The 25256-nt window shown below is 39.8% G+C and overlaps 1 protein-coding gene across 2 annotated transcripts in view; it reads right to left on the bottom strand.

Annotated features, from left to right (window-relative positions):
* Positions 1–25256, bottom strand: part of UBQLN1 (ubiquilin 1) — a 52206-nt gene that overhangs the window by 13616 nt on the left and 13334 nt on the right. For both annotated transcript variants that reach the window (XM_037495452.2, XM_037495451.1), the window contains exons 2-6: positions 9138–9289; positions 7088–7203; positions 4042–4304; positions 1304–1462; positions 919–1153 (exon numbers count right to left, since the gene is read on the bottom strand). In XM_037495452.2, coding sequence (XP_037351349.1) covers positions 919–1153; positions 1304–1462; positions 4042–4304; positions 7088–7203; positions 9138–9289 — 925 coding nt within the window. The remainder of the gene's footprint in view (positions 1–918; positions 1154–1303; positions 1463–4041; positions 4305–7087; positions 7204–9137; positions 9290–25256) is intronic.

Raw genomic sequence — 25256 nt, forward strand, 5'->3', positions numbered from 1 at the left:
AAAAACAGTGTCACTTTAACTTATAAAACTATATTATATCCAGAAACCTCATGACTGCATCCTATAAAAGAATACATATGCCACTGTGACTATTCTCATTTCTCTCAGTAATGATTTTTAAAATTCCTAATCCAGCATCTCATCTTTTTACTTCTGCCAAGACACAGGTATCTTTTGAAACTAAATCTAAACTCCCTCTAAGTGGCCCCCTGTTTCATTCCTTCTCATTTAAATGCTAAGTGTTAGAGTTAAAAACCATCAACCTGGCTATTGATTTTGGCCCGATTTGTAGATAAGGAATTAGCATGAACACATACCAAAAAAAAGTCATCATTTGAGTCTAGTATGTAAGTTCTCAGCCTGTTCACACAGAATCTCCAGCAGCTTTATGCAAACATAGATCTTCAACCCCACTGTGGAAGATTCTGATCCACAAGATCTGAGGTTAAGACCTGAGAATCTGAAATCTTTAACAAACCTGGCAGGTGCTCAAAGCAACTAATTTAACCCTGGTATCAGAAATGGAGTTTTAGAATCCACTGATCTAGAATGTAAAACCAGATTAAAGCCAAGAAACATGTTCTAGTAATAGTACCTAAGTAACTGTGTGACCCCTGTACTTCCATTTTCCTGCTGTTACAATGACAAAAATGTACACTTCTCATAAACCATCTTATGAGAATATAAAAAACAAAAATGCTTCTGAAATCTTCAGTAACTCTACTATACTGCACAGAACTGTGATTAATACTAATCATTACATATTTAAAGTTTTCTTAATTTCAAAAGCAACCTTACAACATGAAAGGACAGCCAAAAAAGCAGCTCTTCACATACTAAAACCATAGTTTAAGAAATGTTTTCATGATTCAAAGAAGTGAGAACAAAGAAAAACAGTAAAAGTTGTTATGAGCATACCTCCTACTCCAGGCCCCAGATTTGGTGCAGCAGAACTCTGCCCAGCAGTGCCAGTAGTAGCACTTCCACTAGTGCCTCCCACAGAGCTGGTAGTGCCGCTGGAAGTTGAAGAAGCCTGGGAAGCCTGTGGAGCCCATGGATTAGGTAATGGGTCTCTATTTTCTGTACGAGAAGGTTGACTACCTTCACCTGAGGATGTATTGCTCACTAAGGAAGCAAATGGATTACCACCAAACTGTAATAGAAAACATAAAAATCATAAAGAGTAAGACTTTGTCTTAAATAACATATTCTTTACTAATGAAAATTACATTAAAAGGTACACCTCAATAACATATATTTGCTAAAACAGTAGTACCCCTTGGTTTAAGCCAAGTATTATCACCTGTTCTTGTGCAGCACTTAGCATTGGCTCCTGAATATCTGTGTACATGCGTCGTAAAGCATTATATCCCCCAGGGATGCTTTCTAGGTTACTCAAAGCTCGGTCCTGGTTTCTCATCATTTCCTGCATCATTGCTGGATTCCTAGCAAGTTCCAATGTCTAAGAAAAAAATTTTCATTAAAAAAAAGGCACTGAAATACATATGAATTACTTTAGATATTAACTGCCACGGCTAATTTTGAGTTTTCTAATTCCATAAATGAATAGTATTTAAACTATTTTAACTTAATCCTCTTACAAAAAGCAAAATAACATTCAAATAACTTCAAGAAAGACATTCTGTGAATGTCTATCTCTTGAATTGGACTCCTTTTGTTTCTTAAATATGCAAAATATCTGTTTACAAAGATCTTTAAAATATGGAACAACAGCAAAACTGGACACATCATGCTTCCTGATTTCTCACTATTTTACAAAGCTATTGAATAAAAACAGTATGATGCTGGGATAAAAACAGACACCAAGATTAAAGGAGTGAAACAAAGTCCAGAAATACTTCCATAATATGTGGTCAATTATGATAAAGCAGACAAGAATATACAATATATAAAGGACAGTCTTTACAATAAATGATGCTGGGAAAACTGGACAGCCCCATCCAAGAGAATAAAAGAATTAAATGAATTAAATAAATGAAATAAATGAAATAAATGAATTAAAGACTGGCAGGTAAGACCTGAAACCATAAAACTACTAGACGATAACACAGATGTTAGGCTCCTTAGTACAGATCTTGACAATAATTTTTAAAATCTGGTATGAAAAGCAATGGTTACAAAAGCAAAAACAAACAGGTGAAACTACATCAAACCAAAACCAAGTTTCTGCAAGGCAAAGAAAATCATCAATACAATGGAAAGGTAGTGAATGGGAGAAAACATTTGCAAATAGTATGTCTAATAAAGGATTCATAGCCAAAATACATAAAAACTAATATAACTCAACCAAAAAATCCAATTAAAAATGATCAGAAGACCCCAATAGACATTTTCCAAGGAAAACACACTGATGGCCAAGAGGTACCTGAAAAAAACATTCTACATCACTAATCATGAGGGAAACCAAATCTACTGCTGATGGGAATATAAACTGCCATAGCCATTATAGAATTAACTCCATACTAATGAGGGTTCTTCAAAAGACTGAAAGTAGAACTACTAACAATGTAGCAAATTCTACTTAAGGTATTTATCCAAAGAATATGAAAACATGAACTCAAAAAGAAATCTGCAGTCCAATGTTCACCACAACACTATTTACAATAGCCAAATATGGAAACAACCTAATGAAAGGATAAAGTAAATGTGATCCATATGTAGATAAATAGACAAAGAGTAATCATTAAAAGGATACAACCTTGCCATTTGCAACAATATGAACAGACCTTCTAGGGTATTATGCTAAGTGAAATAAATCAAGCAGAGAAAGATAAATACTGTATGTGCTCTATATAGATATATAGAATCTAAAACCAAGAAACCCGGGCCTCCCTGATGGCTCAAGGGGTTAAGCACAGCACTATGAAGCAATCTGCAGCCTCTGCAGCACGAACTGGATCCCTAGCCCGCCAGGGAGCAAGCCACATGGCCCAGCAGACCTCCTCTCCTGCCTCGCCCACTGCTCTCCCCTCAGCAGTGTATTTCAGTCAGTCTTCCTGTTCTGTTCCCTGCTCTGTCTCTGGTGAATCCTCTCATCCTCCTGCACATCTGGCCTATACCCCGGTTATTGTATAAATAAATAAATAAATCTTAAAAAAATATATACTGTATTGCATAGCTGAAAGTTGCTAAGAGAGTAGAACTTAAAAGTTCTTATCACAAGAAAAAATTTTTTGTAATTATGTAAGGTGGCAAACATTAAGGCCTATTATGGCCTTATGTATCTGGAACTAATAAATGTTATATCAATTACATCTCAAAAAAAAGGACACATAGCAAAAAATGCAAAGTTCATATAATCCAAATTAGTTGAGCTTTCTGGAACAAAAATTAGGGTCTCAGCAATTCCACGCCTAACGATCTACCCAAAGAACACAAAAACATTAGATTCAAAAGAATACCTGTACCCCTATGTTTACTGCAGCACTATTTCCAATAGGTAAAACCTGGAAACAATGCAAATGCCCAAAAATAGATGACTGGATCAAGAAGATGTGGTATATATACACAACGGAGTTTTACTCAGCAATCGAAAAAGATAAACTCATGCCATTCGCAGCAACATGAATGGAACTAGAAGGAATTATGCTCAGTAAAATAAGCCAGAAGGAAAAAGAAAAATATCGGATGGTTTCACTTATATCAGGAACATAGGGGAACCAAGTAAGACATCAGTGTAAAAAAAAATAGTAACAATACAAAACACAACTAAGCAAAAGCAGACAATTATAAATCAGAGACACACTGCAGAGGAGGAGGTGTGTGAGGGATCACAAGGAGGGAGGGAGCACAGAGGACTGAGGTGATGGTGCATGGGTGCACTGGGGAAGGAAACGCTATGGGGACTACACCTGGGTGGGGAGAGCTAATATTGTTTAAAAATGAACAATGATGTAAAGAATAAAAATAAAAAAATAAACAGTCTCTTTTTGTTTGCTTAGTCATATATATATACACAGGGCAAGTTCTTTAGGTGTAGAAAATTTTTTAGTTAATGTAGTGAAAGAACTTTTCACATACCTGTCTCATAATATCTGGATTATTCAGCATATGGCTAATCTCTGGATTTCTCTGTATCAACTGCTGCATTTGTGGATTGGCCATAATTAACTGCCTCATTAGGTCAGGATTTGAGAGCATGCTCTGGACAAAAGGATTCTCCATAATCTGGACCATCATTTCAGGATTGGACATAAGTTGCCGCTGCATCTGGCTTTGCAGTTCAGAGAAATTGGTAGTATTCAAACCCAAGCTACTCAGACCTGCAAGTCCTCCAAGGCCACCTGAGAGGGTAAAAGGAAAAGAGACACATAAGTGAAAGCAAGAAATTTTATCATAAACATAACTGTACTTAAAAATACAACTTTTAAGCAATGAGACTCAGAGTTTGAGAGCTGGTGAACAAATCTAGGTACTATTAGGATGCTATGCGCAGAGAGGGCACAGAAGCTCCACTTTCTCCCCAGCTCCCCCATACCCTGCACTGCTTCTTTTCCAACTGCTTCTGACATACACCCTTTATAATAAACGATTAAACATGAGTAAAGTTGTTTTTCTAGGTTCTGTAAGCTGTTCTAGGAAATAACAAGCCTGAAGAGATCATCATGTCAGTCAGAATTACGAGCAGCCCAAAACCTGGACTGGTATCTGAAGTAGGGGCAGAACTGGGGATACTTAGCCCTTAACTCATTAGCTCACCAGACAGATCTCGCAATAATTCCAGGTAGTGTCAGAATTAAACTAGTTTTCAGAAACGAACACCCACGTGGTACTGGAGTATTGATTGGTGTTAGAAAAACACACCCTAGACTATGCCAGATAAAGGGAAGGAGAAAAACTATACACTGGATTATACTAATCATCTCTTTCCAGATGACTAAATTTAGCAAGTAGAATTCACCCATATATTCAGAACTGAACTCCTGCTGATCAATACTTTTAGCCATCTCTTGCAAGAAATTAAATCACAGAGAAACTTAATAAAAGTACATAACCAACCAAATGCATCAATTCCTCACTTACTGAACACATTATATATGTGTCACGGACTGTGCTACAGTCCATGTTCGAGAGTAAGTTAACAAGAAAGACAAAAGCACTACTCTCAGTACTCAATCTACTGGGGAAGACAGACCAGGAAAACAACTATAGAATAAGTACTTCAATATAGATAATCACAGAATATTATAATAATATAGTACACTTAGGTGAGATAACTGCTTTCTACAAGATGACACTTAGTGAGATTGGAGAGTAAGCTGGCAAGGAGAAGTGTTCACTGGGAGGAAGGCTTCATACTAAATACAGCAGACATTGTAAAAAGCATAATTATAAATATATCGATATATTCTGAAACTGCGAAACATTCATTATGGCTAGGATGGCAGACAGCAACGCTCAGGTAAACATTCCACATGCAGTGTAATGATTTCTTTTGCTGTTGGACAGACCCATGTGATTACTGGTTCTGCCAAAGTATGAAAGGTCCAACTTGTGATTCTCTAGCTCTCTTCTTTCATGTTCTCAAGTGGCACAGCTACAAAATGGCAGAACTCCAATAGTTTGAGCCTCTGAGGACTATACAGATGTAGGTCTTGCTGACCAGTAAAAAACACGTAGTATGAAGGAAAGATTTGGAGCATTTAAGCTGTGTGGTTAACAAGTCACTGAGTGTGGGATTATCTACATTACCAGAGAAGAGTCTATCCTAATACAACAGATGAGATATGGTAAGAAATGAAGATGGAGAAGTAGACAGGGACTAAGCCATAAATAGTCTTAAGAAATTTTAAGCACAGTAGTTACTTAAGATGTTCATTCCATAAAGGCAGCATGGAAACAACTACAGCAAACATCACAAATTTTGAAAGTTGAGGAGCTGGACAAAAGAAGAAGCAATAGGGAATAAATGCACGGGATGGAAAGAGAGGTTATGCACCAAGAGAACTGGTGAGGGAGAATACTGGTTTGAGGGGCAAGATGAGTTTTTCCATTTATTTTGCTTTCTTGGGAGACACAAAGAGACTAAAGTACTTAAAACATAAGGAAATATATGATTCTTGCATATAGGCATAGAGTTCAGAAGTAATATGGGCTGAAGCACAGATTTGAGAGTTACCCAGATATAGTCATACTTACGACAATGTCACTGGTGAAAAAGAGTAAAAAAAAGAAAAGAAAGACAGGGCAGGACTCTGGGGAACACAATAAACAAGAATTAACCAGAGAAAAAAGAGTAGCACGAGTTAGGAAAAAAAGAAGAAAACTTCAAGGAAAGATTGACAAGTAATAATAGATATTGGATTAAAATCTAAAGTGTCCATCGAATCTGGCAAGCTAAAAGGTCAACAGTGACCGTTATCAAGGGCATTTTCATTGAAGTGATGGAGCCAAAGAACTGAAAAACTTTTCCTGGACAAGATAATATGTACGATCCTTGATGTGGGAAAACTGTATTTAAAAAAAAAAAAAAAAAAAAAACCCAACGTACCATACTTGTCATACAATTCAAATGAAGGAAAAGCAGCATTAAACCATGCATGTATTTAGTTCAATTTTTGTTAGCTTCAGAACACTATATTCACCAACAAAATCTTCCACAGAACCTTAGTACTGGTATATGATAAAATACATACAAGAAAGGTAGGCTTATTCCCAGGCCCCAGACCTTTTCAGTGTGTTCAAAACAATTAGGAAATCACCAAGTCTGACGCCTTCATTTGATAAATGAGAAAATTAAATTCAAGGGGCTAGTTTAGGATGAATAATTTAGCTAATCTTCCTCTCAGATTAAATTATGTTGTGATCAAAACAGATGTACATATGCTCTTTTATTAACAAGAAATGTCTCACTTATAGACCATTTATTAAGTGTAAATGTAAGATAACAAAGCACATCTGTATTCCTAATCGGTCAACACCTATATACTCCTATACAATTCCAGGAGTATATTATATAAATTTTTGTAGTTGTTCTTAAATTTTTAATTCTGTTCTTCTATCCAGAACTACTGCAGGAGAAGGAAGCTTGTTTGTTCATTCCCACAAAATGACTAAAGATGCTTACCTAAACCAAAAGGATTGCTAGTGGTAGAACCAGAGGTGGAGTTACTATTAGGAGCTGACGATGCAGTAACATTACTTCCACTGCTATTTGTTTGTTGAGCTGAATGATCCTGAGACCTAAGGAAAAATCATTAAATCATGTTAACAGCAGAGCTAATTTATAAAAGAGCCTCTGAAGTTCTAATACCCAGAAATAAGTTTAAGTTTTCAGACCAATTCAAATTATCATAAATACCTTAAGATAATTAAGAACAGGGTACACAAAATAAACAATAAAATCTCACTAAATCCAAACCATACTTAAAGCGCCCTTCTTCCTCAAGTATAACAAGTATTTCATTACTGTCAATCATATTTATTATGCAAAAAAGAGACAAGTCTCATAGAAGAGAATCTATTACTGGTCACACCCCCACAAAAGCCTGACTGGATAAGCAATTTTTTTATCAACCTCCTTCTAAGTTCTTGAGGATTGGGGGCCAGCTTTACTCAGACATTTGATATTGTTAAAAGTAAAATACAAGAAAGCCCACCAAAAGAGGGTTGGGAAATCAATTATAAGTAATAACTGATTATCACTTGATACATTATCTTTTAATAAAATGGAAACTCCCTTCCATTTGATACCAGTTAAGAATACTAAATCTCATTCACTGTGTCTTTCATTGATTCTAACATGTACATTTTTAAAAAATTTAACATTTCTGAAATCAGGAACTATCTTACAATAACCAACAGTCAGGCACCAATTATCATACCGCAACACAGTTCTATATAACTGCAACTGAGTGACTGAATATACTACTGTACCATGGATGTTGTGTTTAATTACCACATAAAGTATCTTCAAAGAGTTTACCATTAATAGCACTAAAATGAAGTTATTATGTATATATAAGACAACAGGAATAGGAGGAATGAATTTATATTAGTGAACCAAATATTTCTCACTTAAGGAAAACTAACGAAAATTTACAGAATGGATGTCAATAGCTTAGAAATGCCTAGAAAAAATATTTTAGCACTCATAAGAAATGCTGCTCTATACAGGGGTCTGTGGTGATGGTGCACCTGTGCACTGGTGAAGGAAATTCTATGGGGACTACACTTGAGGGGGGGGCAAATATTGTTTAAAAATGAACAATGATGTAAAAAATTAATTTAAAAAAATAATACAAGAAACTTAAGAAAGAAAAAAATGCTGCTCTACCAACACTCTTGACAGTACAGCACCTCCAGCCATATAGAAAATATGAACACTGCAGACTAAATCAAAACTCAGGGCCTCCCCGGTGGTGCAGAGGGTTGAGTGCGGCGCTAATGAGGCTGTCTGCAGCCTCTGCAGCACCGGTTCAATTCCCGGCAGGCCAGGGAGATACCCACATGGCACAGCAGACCTCTCCTATCTCGCCCACTGCTCCCCTCAACAGTGTACTTCGGTCCTTTCTGCCTGTTCTGCTCCCTGTTCTGTCTCTGGTGAATTCTTTCACCCTCCTGCACCGCTGGCCTCCTGCAGTGCTTGTCTAAAGAAATAAATCTTTTTTAAAAAATTATATTAAAAAAAGGTAATTCAAAAGAATCAGTGTGAAGCAGTCCTAGAAAGACTTTGGCCAATTTATTTTATGTATATTTTCTTTGTATTTACACATAAAGATATGATAAAATACTATATCCAAATAAATCTAAAGTAAGGCTTGCAGTAAATACAAAATAAAAATTTTAATTGAAAAGAAAATGTAACAATTTAACTGCCAATACTGTTTCTTGATGGACAAAAAAAGAGTACCTTTGGTAGTGCCTTATATTTTAAAAAATGCAGTTTTTTGATTTGTGGTTCTCTAATTCAAATAATACAGTGACTCATAACTGATAACCCTTTTAGAATAGCAAATCCGTAAGCATTTAGCATTAGGTGCAACATTGCGTTTTTAAAAAACATCTATTGCTAATAGTAACAATAAATGAGCTTTAATTCACTTAAATATTAATGACAGAAGGAGAAATATAAACTTTATTAGAGGCTTACAGCTGTCTGTCTTCTGAAAACATACCTGTTTTGTGTTTTGATGACAAGGTGAACAGTAAGTCCATCATGAATTCCATGCTGACTCAAAGTATCTTGATCTTTTAAAATTTTTCCAGCAAATATCAACACAAGTTGGTCAGTATGTGACTTGAACCGTTTAGAGATTTCTTCCTTGAACTAAATAAGATAAAACAAATATTACAGGTATTTGCATAGATAGTATCATCTAATCTAGTTTCTAACATCTAATCTAGTTTCTAAAAGTACGTCAAAAAGGTCCCTACATTACAGTTCAAACACTATAAAGATACACCTTTTCTGTTATTTTCTTGATCTTAAAGGGAAATGAGTGCTACTCCTTCACTCATCTCTAATGCGAAGGTTTTTTCCATAGGTGCACGTATTCTATACTCAATTTTTTGCTAAGGCCTAATAATTACTTCAACTATCCTTACTTTTTTAAATCAATGTGTGCTAAATGTAGTTCAAGTTATACACAGTTCTTACCAAGCAACCTACTCTTCAGATTTCCATCTCCAGTCCTGCTACTTTCTAGTTGAATATATACAACTCATATTCTTAGCTTTTATACTGATTTCCATCTCCCCGTCTTTCATACAACACTTATTAACAAGCAGTTTATGCAGATGCAAAGATACAAAGCAAAAATTTTTTCCCCTTAAGGAGAGTAGTTCAATGAAAGTTAAGAAAACCACAAAGCACTGAAGAAGCACAGGAGAAATCAGAGGCTTTCCAGTAAAAAACTAAAGAAAGATTAGGAAATAGCGAGGGAAACCTGAAGGTTTACTGGGTTACTGGGGCAAGAATAAGATATGAAAATGGGCAGGAGAAAGGAATACCATATTGTAAGCTTATCCTATGCTAGACTGGTGTTTCTCAAACATCTATCAGAATCCACTGTCCAAATCAAGAAACCTCGGGGTTTAGCCAAGGAATTGATATTAACAGACCACCCTCAGGGAACCATCAGTTTGACATTTTTATTATAGCTATCTTAGTGTAAAATCATTTTTATTTGCATGCCCCTGAGAGAAAATGATGCTGAACATCCTTTCATGTACTTATCCATCTTCTTTGGGAAACTGTTTATGTAGATACTTACCAATTTTTAGTTTTTTTATTAATATTATTGAACTATAAATAAAGATTCTTTTTTTTTTTAAGACTTTATTTATTTATACAAGCATTGGGTACAATCAGAAGTGCAGGAGGGTTAAGAGAATTTACCAGAGCCAGAGCAGGGAGAAGAACAGGCAGAAGGACCAAAGTACACTGCTGAGGGGAGCAGCAGGCGGCAGGAGAGGTCTGCGCGCCATGTGGGACCCTCGCCAGGCGGCCGGGGATCAAACTGGGGCTTCAGAGGCTGCGGGGAGCTTCGCAACCCAGTGCTCAATCGCTGCACCACTAGGGAGGCCCTAAATAAAGATTCTTTATATATTCTACTTACAAGTCTCTTACTGCAACAGGGTGGTCCCCAGGAAAGGGGGAGGTTCCCTGCCCCACCCAAGGGAGGGTGGAGCTGAGCAGGAAGAGGAGAAGCTGCAGAAGAGACTGAGGAAGGAAGCAGGATGGAGCCAGGAGACCTGGAGGAGGCGCATGGAGCCTAGAGACATGTGAAGAAACTGAGCTTGTCTTTTGGTCGTGGACTGGGTGACACAGATGTGGGTGAGACCCGTGGGGAGGTGACAATGGCAGCTTTTATCTGGATGTTGATTTTGCTCTTTTCCTTCCGGGCTTGTCCGGTTGTTTGTGACCCTTTTCTGTGGGTCCCCACTGGAAGATGTTTTAGACTTGTGGCAGGCTTTGGGGCCTTGCTCTGGGCCGACCCCATATGGATGGAGTTTTACCCACGAGGGGATGGGTAACTTTGGGTGCTTCATTTAGAAACTAGACTCTTTGCCTTACCTGTATTGTTTCCTAGTTTTTATTAAAGTTCCTTCCCATTAAAGTGTCATATGTTCTGTGTTGATGCGGCGGATGGCAGAACCCATTTAGAATAGGCAGGTTTGCGGGGTTTGGGCTGCCCCTCTCCTTGTCCTATAACAGATTTGGCGTCCAACGTGATTTAGGACAGAGCCATCCGTGGTTAGTCAGCCCCATGGGGAAATTGGGCTTCCCTGTGGCGCTGGCTACCATAAGCGCAAATGTGATTTTTGGTTTCTCCGGTGTGTTTGTTTCTTATGTCGATTTGTTATAGGACAAGGAGAGGGGCACCCCAGACCCCCGCAAACCTGCCTATTCTACATGGGTTCTGCCATCCGCCGCATCAACACAAAACATAGGAGACTTTAATGGGAAGGAACTTTAATTAAACTAGGAAATAATACAGGTAAGGCAAAGAGTCTAGTTTCTAAATGAAGCACCCAAAGTTACCCATCCCCTCGTGGGTAAAACTCCATCCATATGGGATCAGCCCAGAACAAGGCCCCAAAGCCTGCTACAAGTCTAAAACATCTTCCAGTGGGGACCCACAGAAAAGGGTCACAAGCCAGGAAGGAAAAGAGCAAAATCAACATCAAGATAAAAGCTGCCATTGTCACCTCCCCACGGGTCTCACCCACATCTGTCACCCAGTCCATGACCAAAACACAAGCTCAGTTTCTTCACATGTCTCTAGGCTCCATGCGCCTCCTCCAGGTCTCCTGGCTCCATCCTGCTTCCTTCCTCAGTCTCTTCTGCAGCTTCTCTTCCTGCTCAGCTCCACCCTCCCTTGGGTGGGGCAGGGAACCTCCCCCTTTCCTGGGGACCACCCTGCTGCAGATTTGCTGTTGAAAAACTGGCGTGGGCTTTGTGAAGATCTGTGTGTCTGTATGTAATTTGTTTGTAGTGACTTGCTAAGACATTTGATTTTGTGGAAATTGTTCTGCGCCAGTTTTACTCAAAAGATTAGGCAGTACATTGGACCATGTGGTCAGATCAAAGATGGCGTCTGAGGCCACTTGGAGTGCTCTTGTAAAATTCAGAGATTCTTGTTGCTAGGACTTTGGAACTTTTTTTTTTTCTTTCTTTTTGCAATCTCTGCTGTCTCATTAGCATTTCTAAAGGCAATAATGGTTCTTCAGTGGTATGTTGCTTTGTCTTTGGCAACTTCCTGCTCTCTGCCTGATGGATTTTGCAAGCCAACTGTGGAGCAGTGGTGTTTTAATTAGCAAATGTATGCCTGGGTGTTAAGGAAAGAGTAGCCTTAAGCAGTAACTGGTAATCGCTGGTATCCTTGATGGGTTCTTGGAGATAACTTGAATTTTTGCAAAGTCTGGATCAGAAAAATTAACAAGATTTTGTCTGAGTCTGAAAGGATTTGCTGCTGTGAATTTTGTCTACACAATTTGTTTTGGGCATGTTTGCCATTTTGAATCCTGAATTTGTTCAACTGCTGGTGTAAGAAAAGATTCTAAGTTTCTGCTTCCTACTGAGGAAGGTCTGTTATGGAAAGCACTCTTTAGGGTGCATCATGTAACTATACCAGGTTTTCATACCTGTGTTGTTGTTGTCCCTCCCTAGTGTGGGGGAGGTGTAATGTGTGCTTAGATGTTTAATCTGCTCTTTCAGCTTCTGTCCCAGAGTGGCTAACAAAAGTAAGGAGACGACTCCTTTTAATTGAAAGTTAATTACTGATATTTTGATTTTGCTTTTTCGGGTTCTATTCCAGGAAACCCAAGGAGTGCCTGCTTGGTGGCTAACAAGAGATGACTCCTTTTGCTTGAAAGTTAACTGTTACTTTTATTCTTTCAGTTGCTGTACAGAATACCCCAGGATTGACTTCTAATAAAAAGTCTTCAACACTGAAAACCCTAAGGTGATAAACAAGGTCATGTAACTCTTGTGATTAATAAAACTTTTCCTTCCTATTTCCAAAGTCTTAGGTTTGCAGGATGACAACTGGAAATTTTTCTGCCAGCAACACTCCACATTTTTTTTGGACTTTGACTTTTTTTTTCTGAGCCTATGGAGTAAAACTGCAGTTACATAACATATTCTACGTGGCATAACAAAAAAAAAAAACTGTCTTTGTCTATACGTTGTATGTCTGTATGTCCTTGTGTCTAACTGTCTTGACCTCCAGTGATCGACGAATTGATTATACATGGTGCCCATAGACGTTGGAAAGGAAAAAAAAAAAAAAGTCTCCAGTTATGAGAAAAACAAAAACCTCCCCCTTTCCTGGGGACCACCCTGTTACAGTTTGATTGTCAACGTTGTGCTACTGAACTAAGCCGGTGCCTTCACAGAGATTGAATATTGTTGTTTCTGTTAATTTTCTGATATTTATGGCAAATCTTCCCAGAAATCTAAATTCAAGTACAAATTTGGTAGCCTGTCATTTGACTGATGCAAGGAAATTTTGTGGAACCTCAGTAGAGCTCCTGAGACACTCCACGAAGTTTCTCCCTTTCCTCCTGGGAAGGCATTACATGAATTTGTTCTATTTGGCTTTTACCTAATGAAGTAAAACTGGAAGGGAAGCATTGTCACTTGGGAAAATGGTAAAACTTTGGTATGTACAAAATGTTAACAGTAGTATCTGGTATGTATGTAAATTGTCAATGGTGATTGTCACCTTGTAATATTGTATAATTCAATTGTTTCACAACTACAGAAATTGTTTCTGGAAATATAGGGAGAAAAGGTCTCAACAGATTCCTATTGATGGAACTGTTGAGAGTAAAAAACTTTCCTACAAAGGACTGAATAGACCTGGAAATACACCTGACATTTACTAAGGTTTCTTTGACATAATACTGGAAATTTTTTATGCATTCTGTCCTGAATCCACGAAGTTTTTGTTTTGTTTTGTTTTGTTTTGAGTAACCAGGATCTGCAGAAAGGTTGTAATTTTTTTTCCAGCAAAACTAACTTGTCACATTTTCTCTCCCCTTGATACCAAAACAGCATACAAATAGTGGTAGTAATTTTTGCTACTTATCTTAGAGTCTGTTTTTGCATAACTTCCATAGGGATTTTGTCTGTTTTAACAAAAAAAATTGGACGCGAGTTTGATTGTGTGGCTTTGTGTGGAGTTCTTCCATAAAGTTGAAAAAGAGCTGAACCAAGAAGAGGAGAACCTGTTTGCCTTGTTTGTAGGGTTCCAGAGACCTCCAAAGAAGGTGAGGAAGCTTGCCTCCATTGGCAGGACTGGACAACCCGGCCAACGAAAAAGCCCTGGTACCCTCGAGAAGAGGAAAGCCCAGGTGGAGTCTGATGAGACCAACTTTATACCTGAAGCATACATCGACTGGATGCCCCCGGTTCGCTCTGATCCTATATGGGGTATTTCAACAAAGCCAGCTAAAAATTGCTGTTAGTTATTTTTGCCCTGTGATTTTGTGCAAAAATAGGAAAAATGGTTTAAAAGTAGATTTAGTTTGCAAACTTTTGCTATGCTGTTAAAAGTTTGGGATCAAGGTTGAGAAAATTTGTGTTTTACATCAGTTGAACCATTTTAACATTTTTTTCCCTGTGATTTTGATATATTTGCTATCTTGTTTTAGCCAATTCTCCAGATTTTTTTTTCTTTTGGCTTGGATAATGGACTATTTTTAAGTAATGAAACTGTCATACTGGACATTCATGGACAATGCTGCTGACTAATTGTTGCTTCTCTTACACACATTGTAACCCTGAAAAAAAGACTGTCTCCTAAGACTACACCCTGAGATTGTGCCACCATAGATATGGTGGAATAAAAATTAAAAGGGGGGATTGCAACAGGGTGGTCCCCAGGAAAGGGGGAGGTTCCCTGCCCCACCCAAGGGAGGGTGGAGCTGAGCAGGAAGAGGAGAAGCTGCAGAAGAGACTGAGGAAGGAAGCAGGATGGAGCCAGGAGACCTGGAGGAGGCGCATGGAACCTAGAGACATGTGAAGAAACTGAGCTTGTCTTTTGGTCGTGGACTGGGTGACACAGATGTGGGTGAGACCCGTGGGGAGGTGACAATGGCAGCTTTTAACTGGATGTTGATTTTGCTCTTTTCCTTCCGGGCTTGTCTGGTTGTTTGTGACCCTTTTCTGTGGGTCCCCACTGGAAGATGTTTTAGACTTGTGGCAGGCTTTGGGGCCTTGCTCTGGGCCGACCCCATATGGATGGAGTTTTACCCACGAGGGGATGGGTAACTTTGGGTGCTTCATTTAGAAACTAGACTCTTTGCCTTACCTGTATTGTTTCCTAGTTTTTATTAAAGTTCCTTCCCATTAAAGTGTCATATGTTTTGTGTTGATGCGGCGGATGGCAGAACCCATTTAGAATAGGCAGGTTTGCGGGGCTTGGGCTGCCCCTCTCCTTGTCCTATAACATTACCAGACATCTGGCTTGCAAAAAAAAAAAACAAAACAAAACAAAACAAAAACACTTTTTTTTTAAAACAATATGAGTCCTCAATTTATTTTTGGTTTCCACTGGTATAAAATTCAGAAGCTGGACATCAGATGGACACATAATCCTGATTGAATTTAGCAGTCCTAATGTTATAGGACAGGGAGAGGGGCAGCCCAAACCCCGCAAACCTGCCTATTCTAAATGGGTTCTGCCATCCGCCGCATCAACACAAAACATAGGAGACTTTAATGGGAAGGAACTTTAATAAAACTAGGAAACAATACAGGTAAGGCAAAGAATCTAGTTTCTAAATGAAGCACCCAAAGTTACCCATCCCCTCGTGGGTAAAAGTCCATCCATATGGGATCGGCCCAGAACAAGGCCCCAAAGCCTGCCACAAGTCTAAAACATCTTCCAGTGGGGACCCACAGAAAAGGGTCACAAACAACCGGACAAGCCCGGAAGGAAAAGAGCAAAATCAACATCCAGATAAAAGCTGCCATTGTCACCTCCCCACGGGTCTCACCCACATCTGTGTCACCCAGTCCACGACCAAAAGACAAGCTCAGTTTCTTCACATGTCTCTAGGCTCCATGCGCCTCCTCCAGGTCTCCTGGCTCCATCCTGCTTCCTTCCTCAGTCTCTTCTGCAGCTTCTCCTCTTCCTGCTCAGCTCCACCCTCCCTTGGGTGGGGCAGGGAACCTCCCCCTTTCCTGGGGACCACCCTGTTGCACTAAGAGAACTGAATCTTACACTGGCAGTGCAGTAAGCTAAAAGCTAATTCAAATCCCAGAAGACTAGTTCAATACTTAGATGCTGAGGACAGGAGAAAGGGGTGAAAGGTGCCTTTCAGGCTAACATAAGGAGGGTTATTTTAAAGCCTAAGATGCAAACAGTCTCACTGCAAACTAAGCAGGCAACTGTCCCTCCCCAAACCCAACAAAATACTGGAGGATTTTTTTTAATTTTCCCCTCTCTGGAAAGGGAACAGGAGAGGGTCTTTGAACTAAAGAACATACCAAGAACAGGGGCCTCCCCGGTGGCGCAGCGGTTGAGCGCTGGGTTGCGAAGCTGCCCGCGGCCTCTGCGACGCCGGTTCAATCCCCAGCTGCTCCCCAGCCACCGGAGGAGGGTCCCACATGGCGCGCAGACCTCTCCTGCCGCCCGCTGCTCCCCTCAGCAGTGTACTTCGGTCCTTCTGCCTGCTCTGCTCCCCGCTCTGGCTCTGGTGGATCCTCCCACCCTCCCGCGCCTCTGGCCTGTACCCCAGCTCTTGTATAAATAAAAAATAAAAATAAATAAAAATAAAATAAAATAAAAAAAAGAACATACCAAGAACAATGAGACTAGGAGCACGATACTAAAACACAGAATTAAATAAACACAGGCAGGGGCCCCGGAAGCGCAGCGGTTGAGCGCTGGGCTGCAAAGCTGCGCACAGCCTCTTCAGAGCTGGTTCCCGGCTGCCGGGCGAGGGTCCCACATGGTGCGCTGACCTCTCCTGCCTGTTCTGCTCCCTGCTCTGGCTCTGGTGAATTCTCTCACCCTCCCGTGCTTCTGACTGTACCCAGTGCTTGTATAAATAAATAAATCTTAAAAAAAATAAAGAAACGCAGACATTCTAAATGATGTCCTTCCTCCCCTCCCCCCCCACCCCCTCCGGGCAAGGGGGAGGGGAAAAAGCTCTATCTGTGCCCTGGGGCATTTGGCAATGTCTGAAGACATTTCTGGTTTTCACAACAGGGGTAACTACCACTGGCAATTTATAAGTAGAGACCAGATAGGCTGCTAAACATTCTACAATCAATAAATAGGACAGCCCCAACAACAAAGAATTATTCAACTCAAAACGCCAATAATGATGAGATTGAGACACTCTGTCCTAGAACTGTACTTTTCAAAGTGTTGTCTCCAGATGAAGGGCACTCTCCTTTATTAGGTTAATTTGATGAAAGTGCAAATACTCAGACCCCAGTCCCAGATCAACTAAAGCAGAAATATTGCCAAGGATGGGGCCTGGAAACTTGTGGTTTAACAAGTCTCGGAAATGATTCTGAAACAAAGTTTAAGAACTACTGTGTGTCTAACTCTAACAACTAATTTCCCCCCAAAACAAAAAATGGACTGATAAACATATTAAAATGTCATCAAAAGGAAAAAGCAAATAAAATCAACAAAATTTTTAAAAAGTGTCCCCAACAAATAAATTGCTGAAGGGTTAAAAAGCGGAAAGAAAACCGTAGATAAAAATGAAACTTGGTGGGCTTCCCCGGTGGCGCAGCGGTAGAGCGCTGGGTTGTGAAGCTGCCCACAGCCTCTGCAGCGCCGGTTCGATCCCTGGCTGCTCCCTGGCCACCGGAGGAGGGTCCCACATGGCGTGCAGACCTCTCCTGCTGCCCGCTGCTCCCCTCAGCAGTGTACTTCGGTCCTTCTGCCTGCTCTGCTCCCCGCTCTGGTGAATTCTCTCACCCTCCCGTGCCTCTGACTGTGCCCCAGTTCTTGCATAAATAAATAAATCTTAAAAGAAAAAATAAAAAAAAAAAAAAAAAAAGAAACATGGAACAGAGGTATACTTACCGTAAAAGAAGAAAAAAGAAAGAGTAAATATATTGGTCCCATGCATCCCATTATCAGTCCCTAAGCCTTATTTGTATTCCACTTTAAAGAGAATTTTTCCCAAAAGAATGAGAAAAAGTCAGATTGGAGATATTATTTGAAAAAGGACTGTTTTCCAAAATATACAAAGAACTTTCAAAACTCAACAAAAATGTAAATAACCCAATTTAGAAATGGCAATACTTTTAATAGATATCCCACTAAAGATATACAGATGACAAATGAGCATATGAAAAGATGCTATATCATATGTAAATTAAAACAAGATACCACCACACACCTATCAGAAAGGCCAAATCCAAACACAGACAACATCAAACACTGGCATGGATATGCAGAAACAACAACTTTCAACTGGAATCAAAATGGCATAGCTACTTTGGAAGACAGTTTGGCAGTTTCTTATAAAACTAAATATAATAGTCCAACTCAACACAGCACAGGTGTATTTACCCAAAGGAGTTGAAAAGCTTTGTTCACACAAAAACCTGCACATGGAGGTTGACAGCTAGCTTTATTCATTCACTGCCAACTTGGAAGTAACCAAAAGGTTGTTCATTCATTGTCATTCCAGACAATGAAACACCATTCAGAGCTAAAAGAAATGAGATCACTGCGCTTAAACCCAATCATTTTTCCAGTTGGTAGATGCCACCAAGGTGCCTGCTTACCACTCTTCTATCATGGGCCCTGATACCAAAATTTCATTGGACACATGGCACTACTGCCCATCAAAGGTTAGTTCAAAGGACCCACACAGAGAGACAAAAGATACACATACTGTAGGTGAAACCACCAATTAATTTAAGGCCAATGTCTTCTTCAAAAACTATGAAATTAAGAATGAAGCTGAGGGCCTCCCCGGTGGCGCAGCGGTTGAGCGCTGGGTTGCGAAGCTGCCCGCGGCCTCTGCGGCGCCGGTTCGATCCCCGGCTGCTCCCCGGCCACCAGAGGAGGATCCCACATGGTGCGCAGACCTCTCCTGCCGCCCGCTGCTCCCCTCAGCAGTGTACTTCAGCACTTCTGCCTGCTCTGCTCCCCGCTCTGGCTCTGGTGAATTCTCTCACCCTCCCGCGCTTCTGACTGTACCCAGTGCATGTATAAACAAAACAAACAAATATAATAAATAAATAAATAAATAAAACATGCCTCTATTAAAAAAAAAAAAAAAGAATGAAGCTGATAGGACCTTGAAAAAGTAACTCCACATTTCTGGGTGTGCAAAGAATCTCCAAAGCCTAGGTGTGAAAAAAATTTATGGACTGGAAATCACTGCTTCCCATTCTAGAGAGCTTGGTTTTCTATTTAATGCAATTTATGCCAAACTTGCAAACAAACAGGGATGAAGTGATGGGGAATGACTGGCAGCACCTAAGGCAAGAGACCACACTGAGACTATGTGAGAAAGTTTTCAACCTTCAGAATGATAAACCCAGTAAATGGTGTACTTGCTTTGTGAAGAGACAACTCACGAGTAAGAGGTATTTCAGGATCTGGACAGTAAAGACTGCCTGGGCAGATATTGTCTCCACAGCCATGGACAGTGTTCTACTGCAAAGATATACACAATCCTTTCTCTTTATTTCAAGAAATTTTACACAGAAGAGAGAAGAGATGATGTCTTTACTTGAAAGTTATTTTATCAAGAAGGGAGGAGGTGGTTTGTCAAGGAGTAAGAAAATTTTCTGCATTGAGCTGGTGCTTGATAAAAATAATAGTAAGAAATTTCTGACATTAAAAACAAAAGCCATTTATGGGCCTCCCCTGGAGGCACAGCGGTTTGAGCGCCGGAATGCAAAAATGCCCCCAGCCTCTGCAGCGCCAGTTCCATCCCTGGCCACCGGCGAGGGTTCCACATGATGGCGAGGGTTCCACATGGTGCGACAGACCTCTCCTGCTGCACCCGCTGCTCCCCTCAGCAGTGTTATTTCGTCAGTCTGCCTGTTCTGTTCCCCGCTCGGCTCTGGTGAATTCTCTCACCCTCCCACGCTTCTGACTGTACCCAGTGCTTATATAAATAAATAAATCTTTAAAAAAAAAGCTATTTAAACCATGAAAAGGCATAGAGAAATAATAAATGCCTATTAATAAGCCAAAGAAGCCGGGCCTCCCCGGTGGCGCAGCGGTTGAGCGCTGGGTTGCAAAGCTGCCCGCGGCCTCTGCGGTGCCGGTTCGATCCCCGGCTGCTCCCCGGCCACCGGAGGAGGGTCCCGCATGGCGCGCAGACCTCTCCTGCCGCCCGCTGCTCCCCTCGGCAGTGTACTTCGGTCCTTCTGCCTGCTCTGCTCCCCGCTCTGGCTCTGGTGAATTCTCTCACCCTCCCACGCTTCTGACTGTACCCAGTGCTTGTATAAATAAAACAAACAAACAAATAAAATAAATAAATAAATAAAAAAAAAAAAAAAAAAAAGCCAAAGAAGCCAATCTGAAAAAGCTACATAGTATATGATTATAGATGCAGGCCAGGCTGCTGGCAAGAATCCCACAGACAGACCTCTCCTGTTTCACCTGCTGCTCCCCTCAGCAGTGTATTTCGTCAGTCTGCCTGTTCTGTTGCCTGCTCTGTCTGTGGTGAATCCTCTCATCCTTCCGCGCATCAGGCCTGTACCCCGGTTCTTGCATAAATAAATAAATAAATTTTGAAAAAAAAAAAAAAAAGTTCTGAAAATTAGAAATTCTGAACTGATGAAATTAAAGGATATTATTTAATAAGCCAGAATAATATGTTTTTAAAAGGGTTCTTGCCATTTCTTAAAGATACATGCTGAGGGCCTCCCTGGTGGCACAAGGGGTTAAGCACTGCACTATGAAGCAATTCACAGCCTCTGCAGCACAAGTTCGATCCCCAGCCGGCCAGGGAGATACCTACATGGCAAGGCAGACCTCTACTGTCTCGCCCACTGCTCCCCTCAGCAGTGTATTTCAGTCAGCCTGCCTGTTCTGTTCCCTACTCTGTCTCTGGCGAATCCTCTCACCACCCCCTCCGCCTGCATCTCTGGCCTGTACCCCAGCTCTTGTATGCATAAATACATAAATCTTAAGGAAAGAAAAAAGATACATTCTGAAATATTAAGGGATAAAATGATATAATGTATAAGAGAGGCATCAAAATAGTAAGGAAAGGGGAAAGGTCTTAAGAGAAAATTATACCTGAAACAAGAATGTCTATGAGATTGTCAAAGCTGAGTGAAGAATTGATGGTGTTTAATTTACCATTATTTGTCTATTTTCTGTATATTTGAAATTATCAGCAATGAAAAAATTTAAGAGAGAAGAACTGGCAACCTAAAATTTTATATCCAGTGAGAAATATGAGACAACAAAATTGAAATATTTCCAAAGACACAAAATGAGGAGATTCCGTTACTTAGCATAAGACTATATGAAATGTGGATTCATAGAAAAATATGATCCCAGATGAAGGAATGAAATATATAAAAATGAGTAAATTGAAATGAAAACTGACTTTATAAAGCATTAATAATAATATCGTGTCAAAAGCAAGCAAGTAGCTAGCCAGCTAACTCAAGTCCTGAGTAGGGTAAATGGAATTCAACTGTTTTAAGTCCCCTGCAATAACTGGTAAAAAGTACAAGTATTTTTAGACATTTTGTAAGTTAAGAAGCATATATAATCTTTAGAATAACTACTAATAGTAAAAATAGCATACATCTACTAACCTAATAAGGAGAGCAACTGGAATAATATGGAATAACCCATATCGGTAAATAGAAACGATATTAGTGATTACAAAACAAACTTTGTTAAAAAGACATTTGCCAGACTGAACTGAAGAATTCAACTCTAGGGTGGGTCTCCCTGGTTGAGCGCCGCGCTGTGAAGCTGTCCGCAGCCTCTGCAGTGCCAGGTTCGATCCCGGCCGGCCCTCTAAAGTCCCACATGACGCAGCAGACCTCTCCTGTCTCGCCCGCTGCTCCCTCAGCAGTGTATTTTATCAGTCTGCCTGTTCTGTGCCCCGCTTTGTCTCTGGTGAATCCTCTCACCCTCCCGCACATCTGGCCGGTACCCCAGTTCTTGTACAAAAAATACATCTTAAAAAAAAAAAAAATTCAACTCTATGCTGTGTAAAAAAGACCTAAATAGGAAAGGAAACGAAAGGTTGAAAGGGTAAAGGGAATCCATGCAAACACTAATCAAAGAAAATTGGTGAAACTATTCTAAATGACAGAACAGATTTTAATTGAAAAGCAACCAGGATATTTTGTAACATGTTCAAGTCACAAGAAGGTAAAAACTTAATAAATTTTGTATCATAATACAACTTCAAAATATGTAAAAATTTAAATAGAATTAAGGGGAGGGAGACAAATTCAAAAGTACAATATCATATTTCTGCATATTTACCTCAGTCACTGAGAAAACAAAACAGGCAAAAAACACTAAGTTGATAAGGATGTGAAAGAAGATTTGAACAATTAACAAATGGCCTTATTATCAAGTCTAGGACAATGTAGCAAATAACTATAGAATAAGCATCCTTTTAAAATACATTTACAAATTTAGACTAAACTGCACCTTCAAAAAGCTTAAAGTTTACCAAGTTATACTCCAATCACATGCAATTAAACAGTACCACACCATTAAACAATACCAAAAAGAGTGTTTGTTCAACTGGAAAACATGTCCTAAAGTGATAAACAAAAAGATTTAGCCATGAAAAAAAGGGGAATTATCACTAACAGTTAAAGGATAAACAGAGGGGCCTCCCTGGTGGCACAGTGGGTTGAGCGCAGCGCTGTAAAGCTGTCCACAGCCTCTGCAGCGCCAGTTCGATTCCCAGCTGGCCAGGGAGATACCCACATGGCGCAGCAGACCTCTCCTGTCTCGCCTGCTGCTCCCCTCAGCAGTGTATTTCATCAGTCTGCCTTTTCTGTTCCCCGCTATGTCTCTGGTGAATCCTCTCACCCTCCCGCACCTCTGACATGTACCCCAGTTCTTGTATAAAAATAAATCTTAAAAAAAAAAAAAAAAAAGATAACAGAGAGAAAATATCTACAACACCAAAAACAAGAAAGCAATCCAGATTTTATGCAAAATGCCTACCAACCAGTGAGAACCAACCCAACTGAAAACTGTCAAAAAACTGATACAGGAACATCATAAAAATGAAATCTTAATGACCAATGAACACAGAAAAAAGCTTTCATCTTAACAATCAGGTATCTTCAAATTAAAATCAGTGACACCCACTGAATGGTTCCATTTAAGACAGTTACAGAATTTGCAGAAGAAGTGAAGAAACTAGAATCCACATACATTGCAAATAGATGTGTAAGCTGGTATATTCTGGAAAACTATTTCACAAGAACCAAATATACACTTATTACTACCCAATTATTTTTACTATTATAATTATTAATTATTTTTAATACCCAATAATTCCATTTGGGGGGTTTCAGTTAAAAAATTATATGTCCCATAGACCAATGGAACAGAACAGAGAGCCCAGAAACAAAACCACACTTATATGGACAACTGATCATTGACAAAGGAGCAAAGACAGGCAATGGAACACAGACAGTTTGTTCAATAAATGATGCTGGGAGAACTGGACCTCCACATGCAAAAAAATGAAACTAGGCCACTACCTTTCACCATACACAAAAATCAACTCAAAATGGATAAAAGAACGGGACATAAGACCTGAAACCATAAAATATACAGAAGAAAATATAGGTAAAACACTACAAGACATACATTGCAATAACATCTTTAAAGACTCATCACCCAAAGCAAAGAAAGTCAAGGAAAAGATAAACACCTGGGATTACATTAAACTGAAAAGTTTCTGCACAGCAAAAGAGACATTAACCAAAACAGAGAGACACCCCACTGGGAAAAAATCTTTGCACTCCATTCATCGATAAGGGACTGATCACAAAGATATACAAAGAACTCACAGGGCTCAATGAAAACAAAATAAACAATCCAGTCAAGATAGGCAGAAGAACTTAAAAGAGATTTCTCCAAAGAGGAAATGCAAATGGCCAACAGGCATATGAAAAAATGCTCAACATCCTTTATAATCAGGGAAATGCAAATTAAAACCACACTGAGATACCACATTACACCAGTAAAATAGCACATATCAAAAAAACAAACAACAAATACTGGTGAGGATGTAGTGAAAAAAAACGAACTCTCCTCCATTGCTGGTGGGAGTACAAACTGGTCCAACCACTATGGAAAGCTGTCTGGAGGTTCCTCAGTCTACTAAAATTGGAGCTACCATAGGACCCAGCAATTCCACTACTAGGGATCTACCCAAAGTACACAAAAACACTGATTCAAAAGAACACCGGGGGCGTCCCTGGTGGCGCAGGCAGTTGAGTGCATCAATGTGAAGCTGTCTGCAGCCTCAGCAGTGCTGGTTTGATCCCCACCGGCCTCAGAGCAACCCACATGGTGAGCAGACCTCTCCTGTCTCGCCCACTGCTCCCCTCAGCAGTGTATTTCGTCAGTCTGCCTGTTCTGTTACCCTCTCTGTCTCTGGTGAATCCTCACACCCTCTCGCGCATCTGGCCTGTACCCCGGCTATTGTATAAATAAAATAAATCTTAAAAAAAAAAAAAAAACCTGTACCCCTGTATTTATTGCAACACTATTTACAATAGGTAAAACCTGGAAACAACCCAAATGCCCAAAAATAGATGACTGGATCAAGAAGATATGGTATATATACACAATGGAATGTTATTCAGCAATCAAAAAAGATAAACTCATGCCATTCGCAGCAACATGAATGGAACTAGAAGGAATTATGCTCAGTGAAATATGCCAGAACGAAAAAGAAAAATGTCAGATGGTTTCACTTATAACAGGAACACAGGGGAACCAAGTAAGACATCAGTGTAAAAAAAGTAACAACAGTACAAAACACAACAAAGCAGAAACGGACTATTATGAATCAGAGACATACTGCAGGGGAGGAGGAGGGAGAGGGATCAGAGGGAGGGAGGGAGCACAGGGGACTGAGGTGATGGGGCACAGGTGCATGGGTGAAGGAAACTCTATGGGGACTACACCTGAGGGGATGGGGGAAGCAAATAGTTTAAAAATGATCAATGATGTAAAAAATTTTAAAAATTAATATAAAAAATTATGTGTCCATAGGTTCAAGAGAGTTTAAACCAGTATTCAATATTATGAACCAAAAACTTAAAACCCAAATATTCC

The sequence above is a fragment of the Talpa occidentalis genome, unplaced genomic scaffold (assembly GCF_014898055.3).
Source record: "Talpa occidentalis isolate TD23 unplaced genomic scaffold, MPIMG_talOcc4v2.1 talOcc4.7, whole genome shotgun sequence".
In the NCBI taxonomy this organism is placed as follows: Eukaryota; Metazoa; Chordata; class Mammalia; order Eulipotyphla; family Talpidae; genus Talpa; species Talpa occidentalis.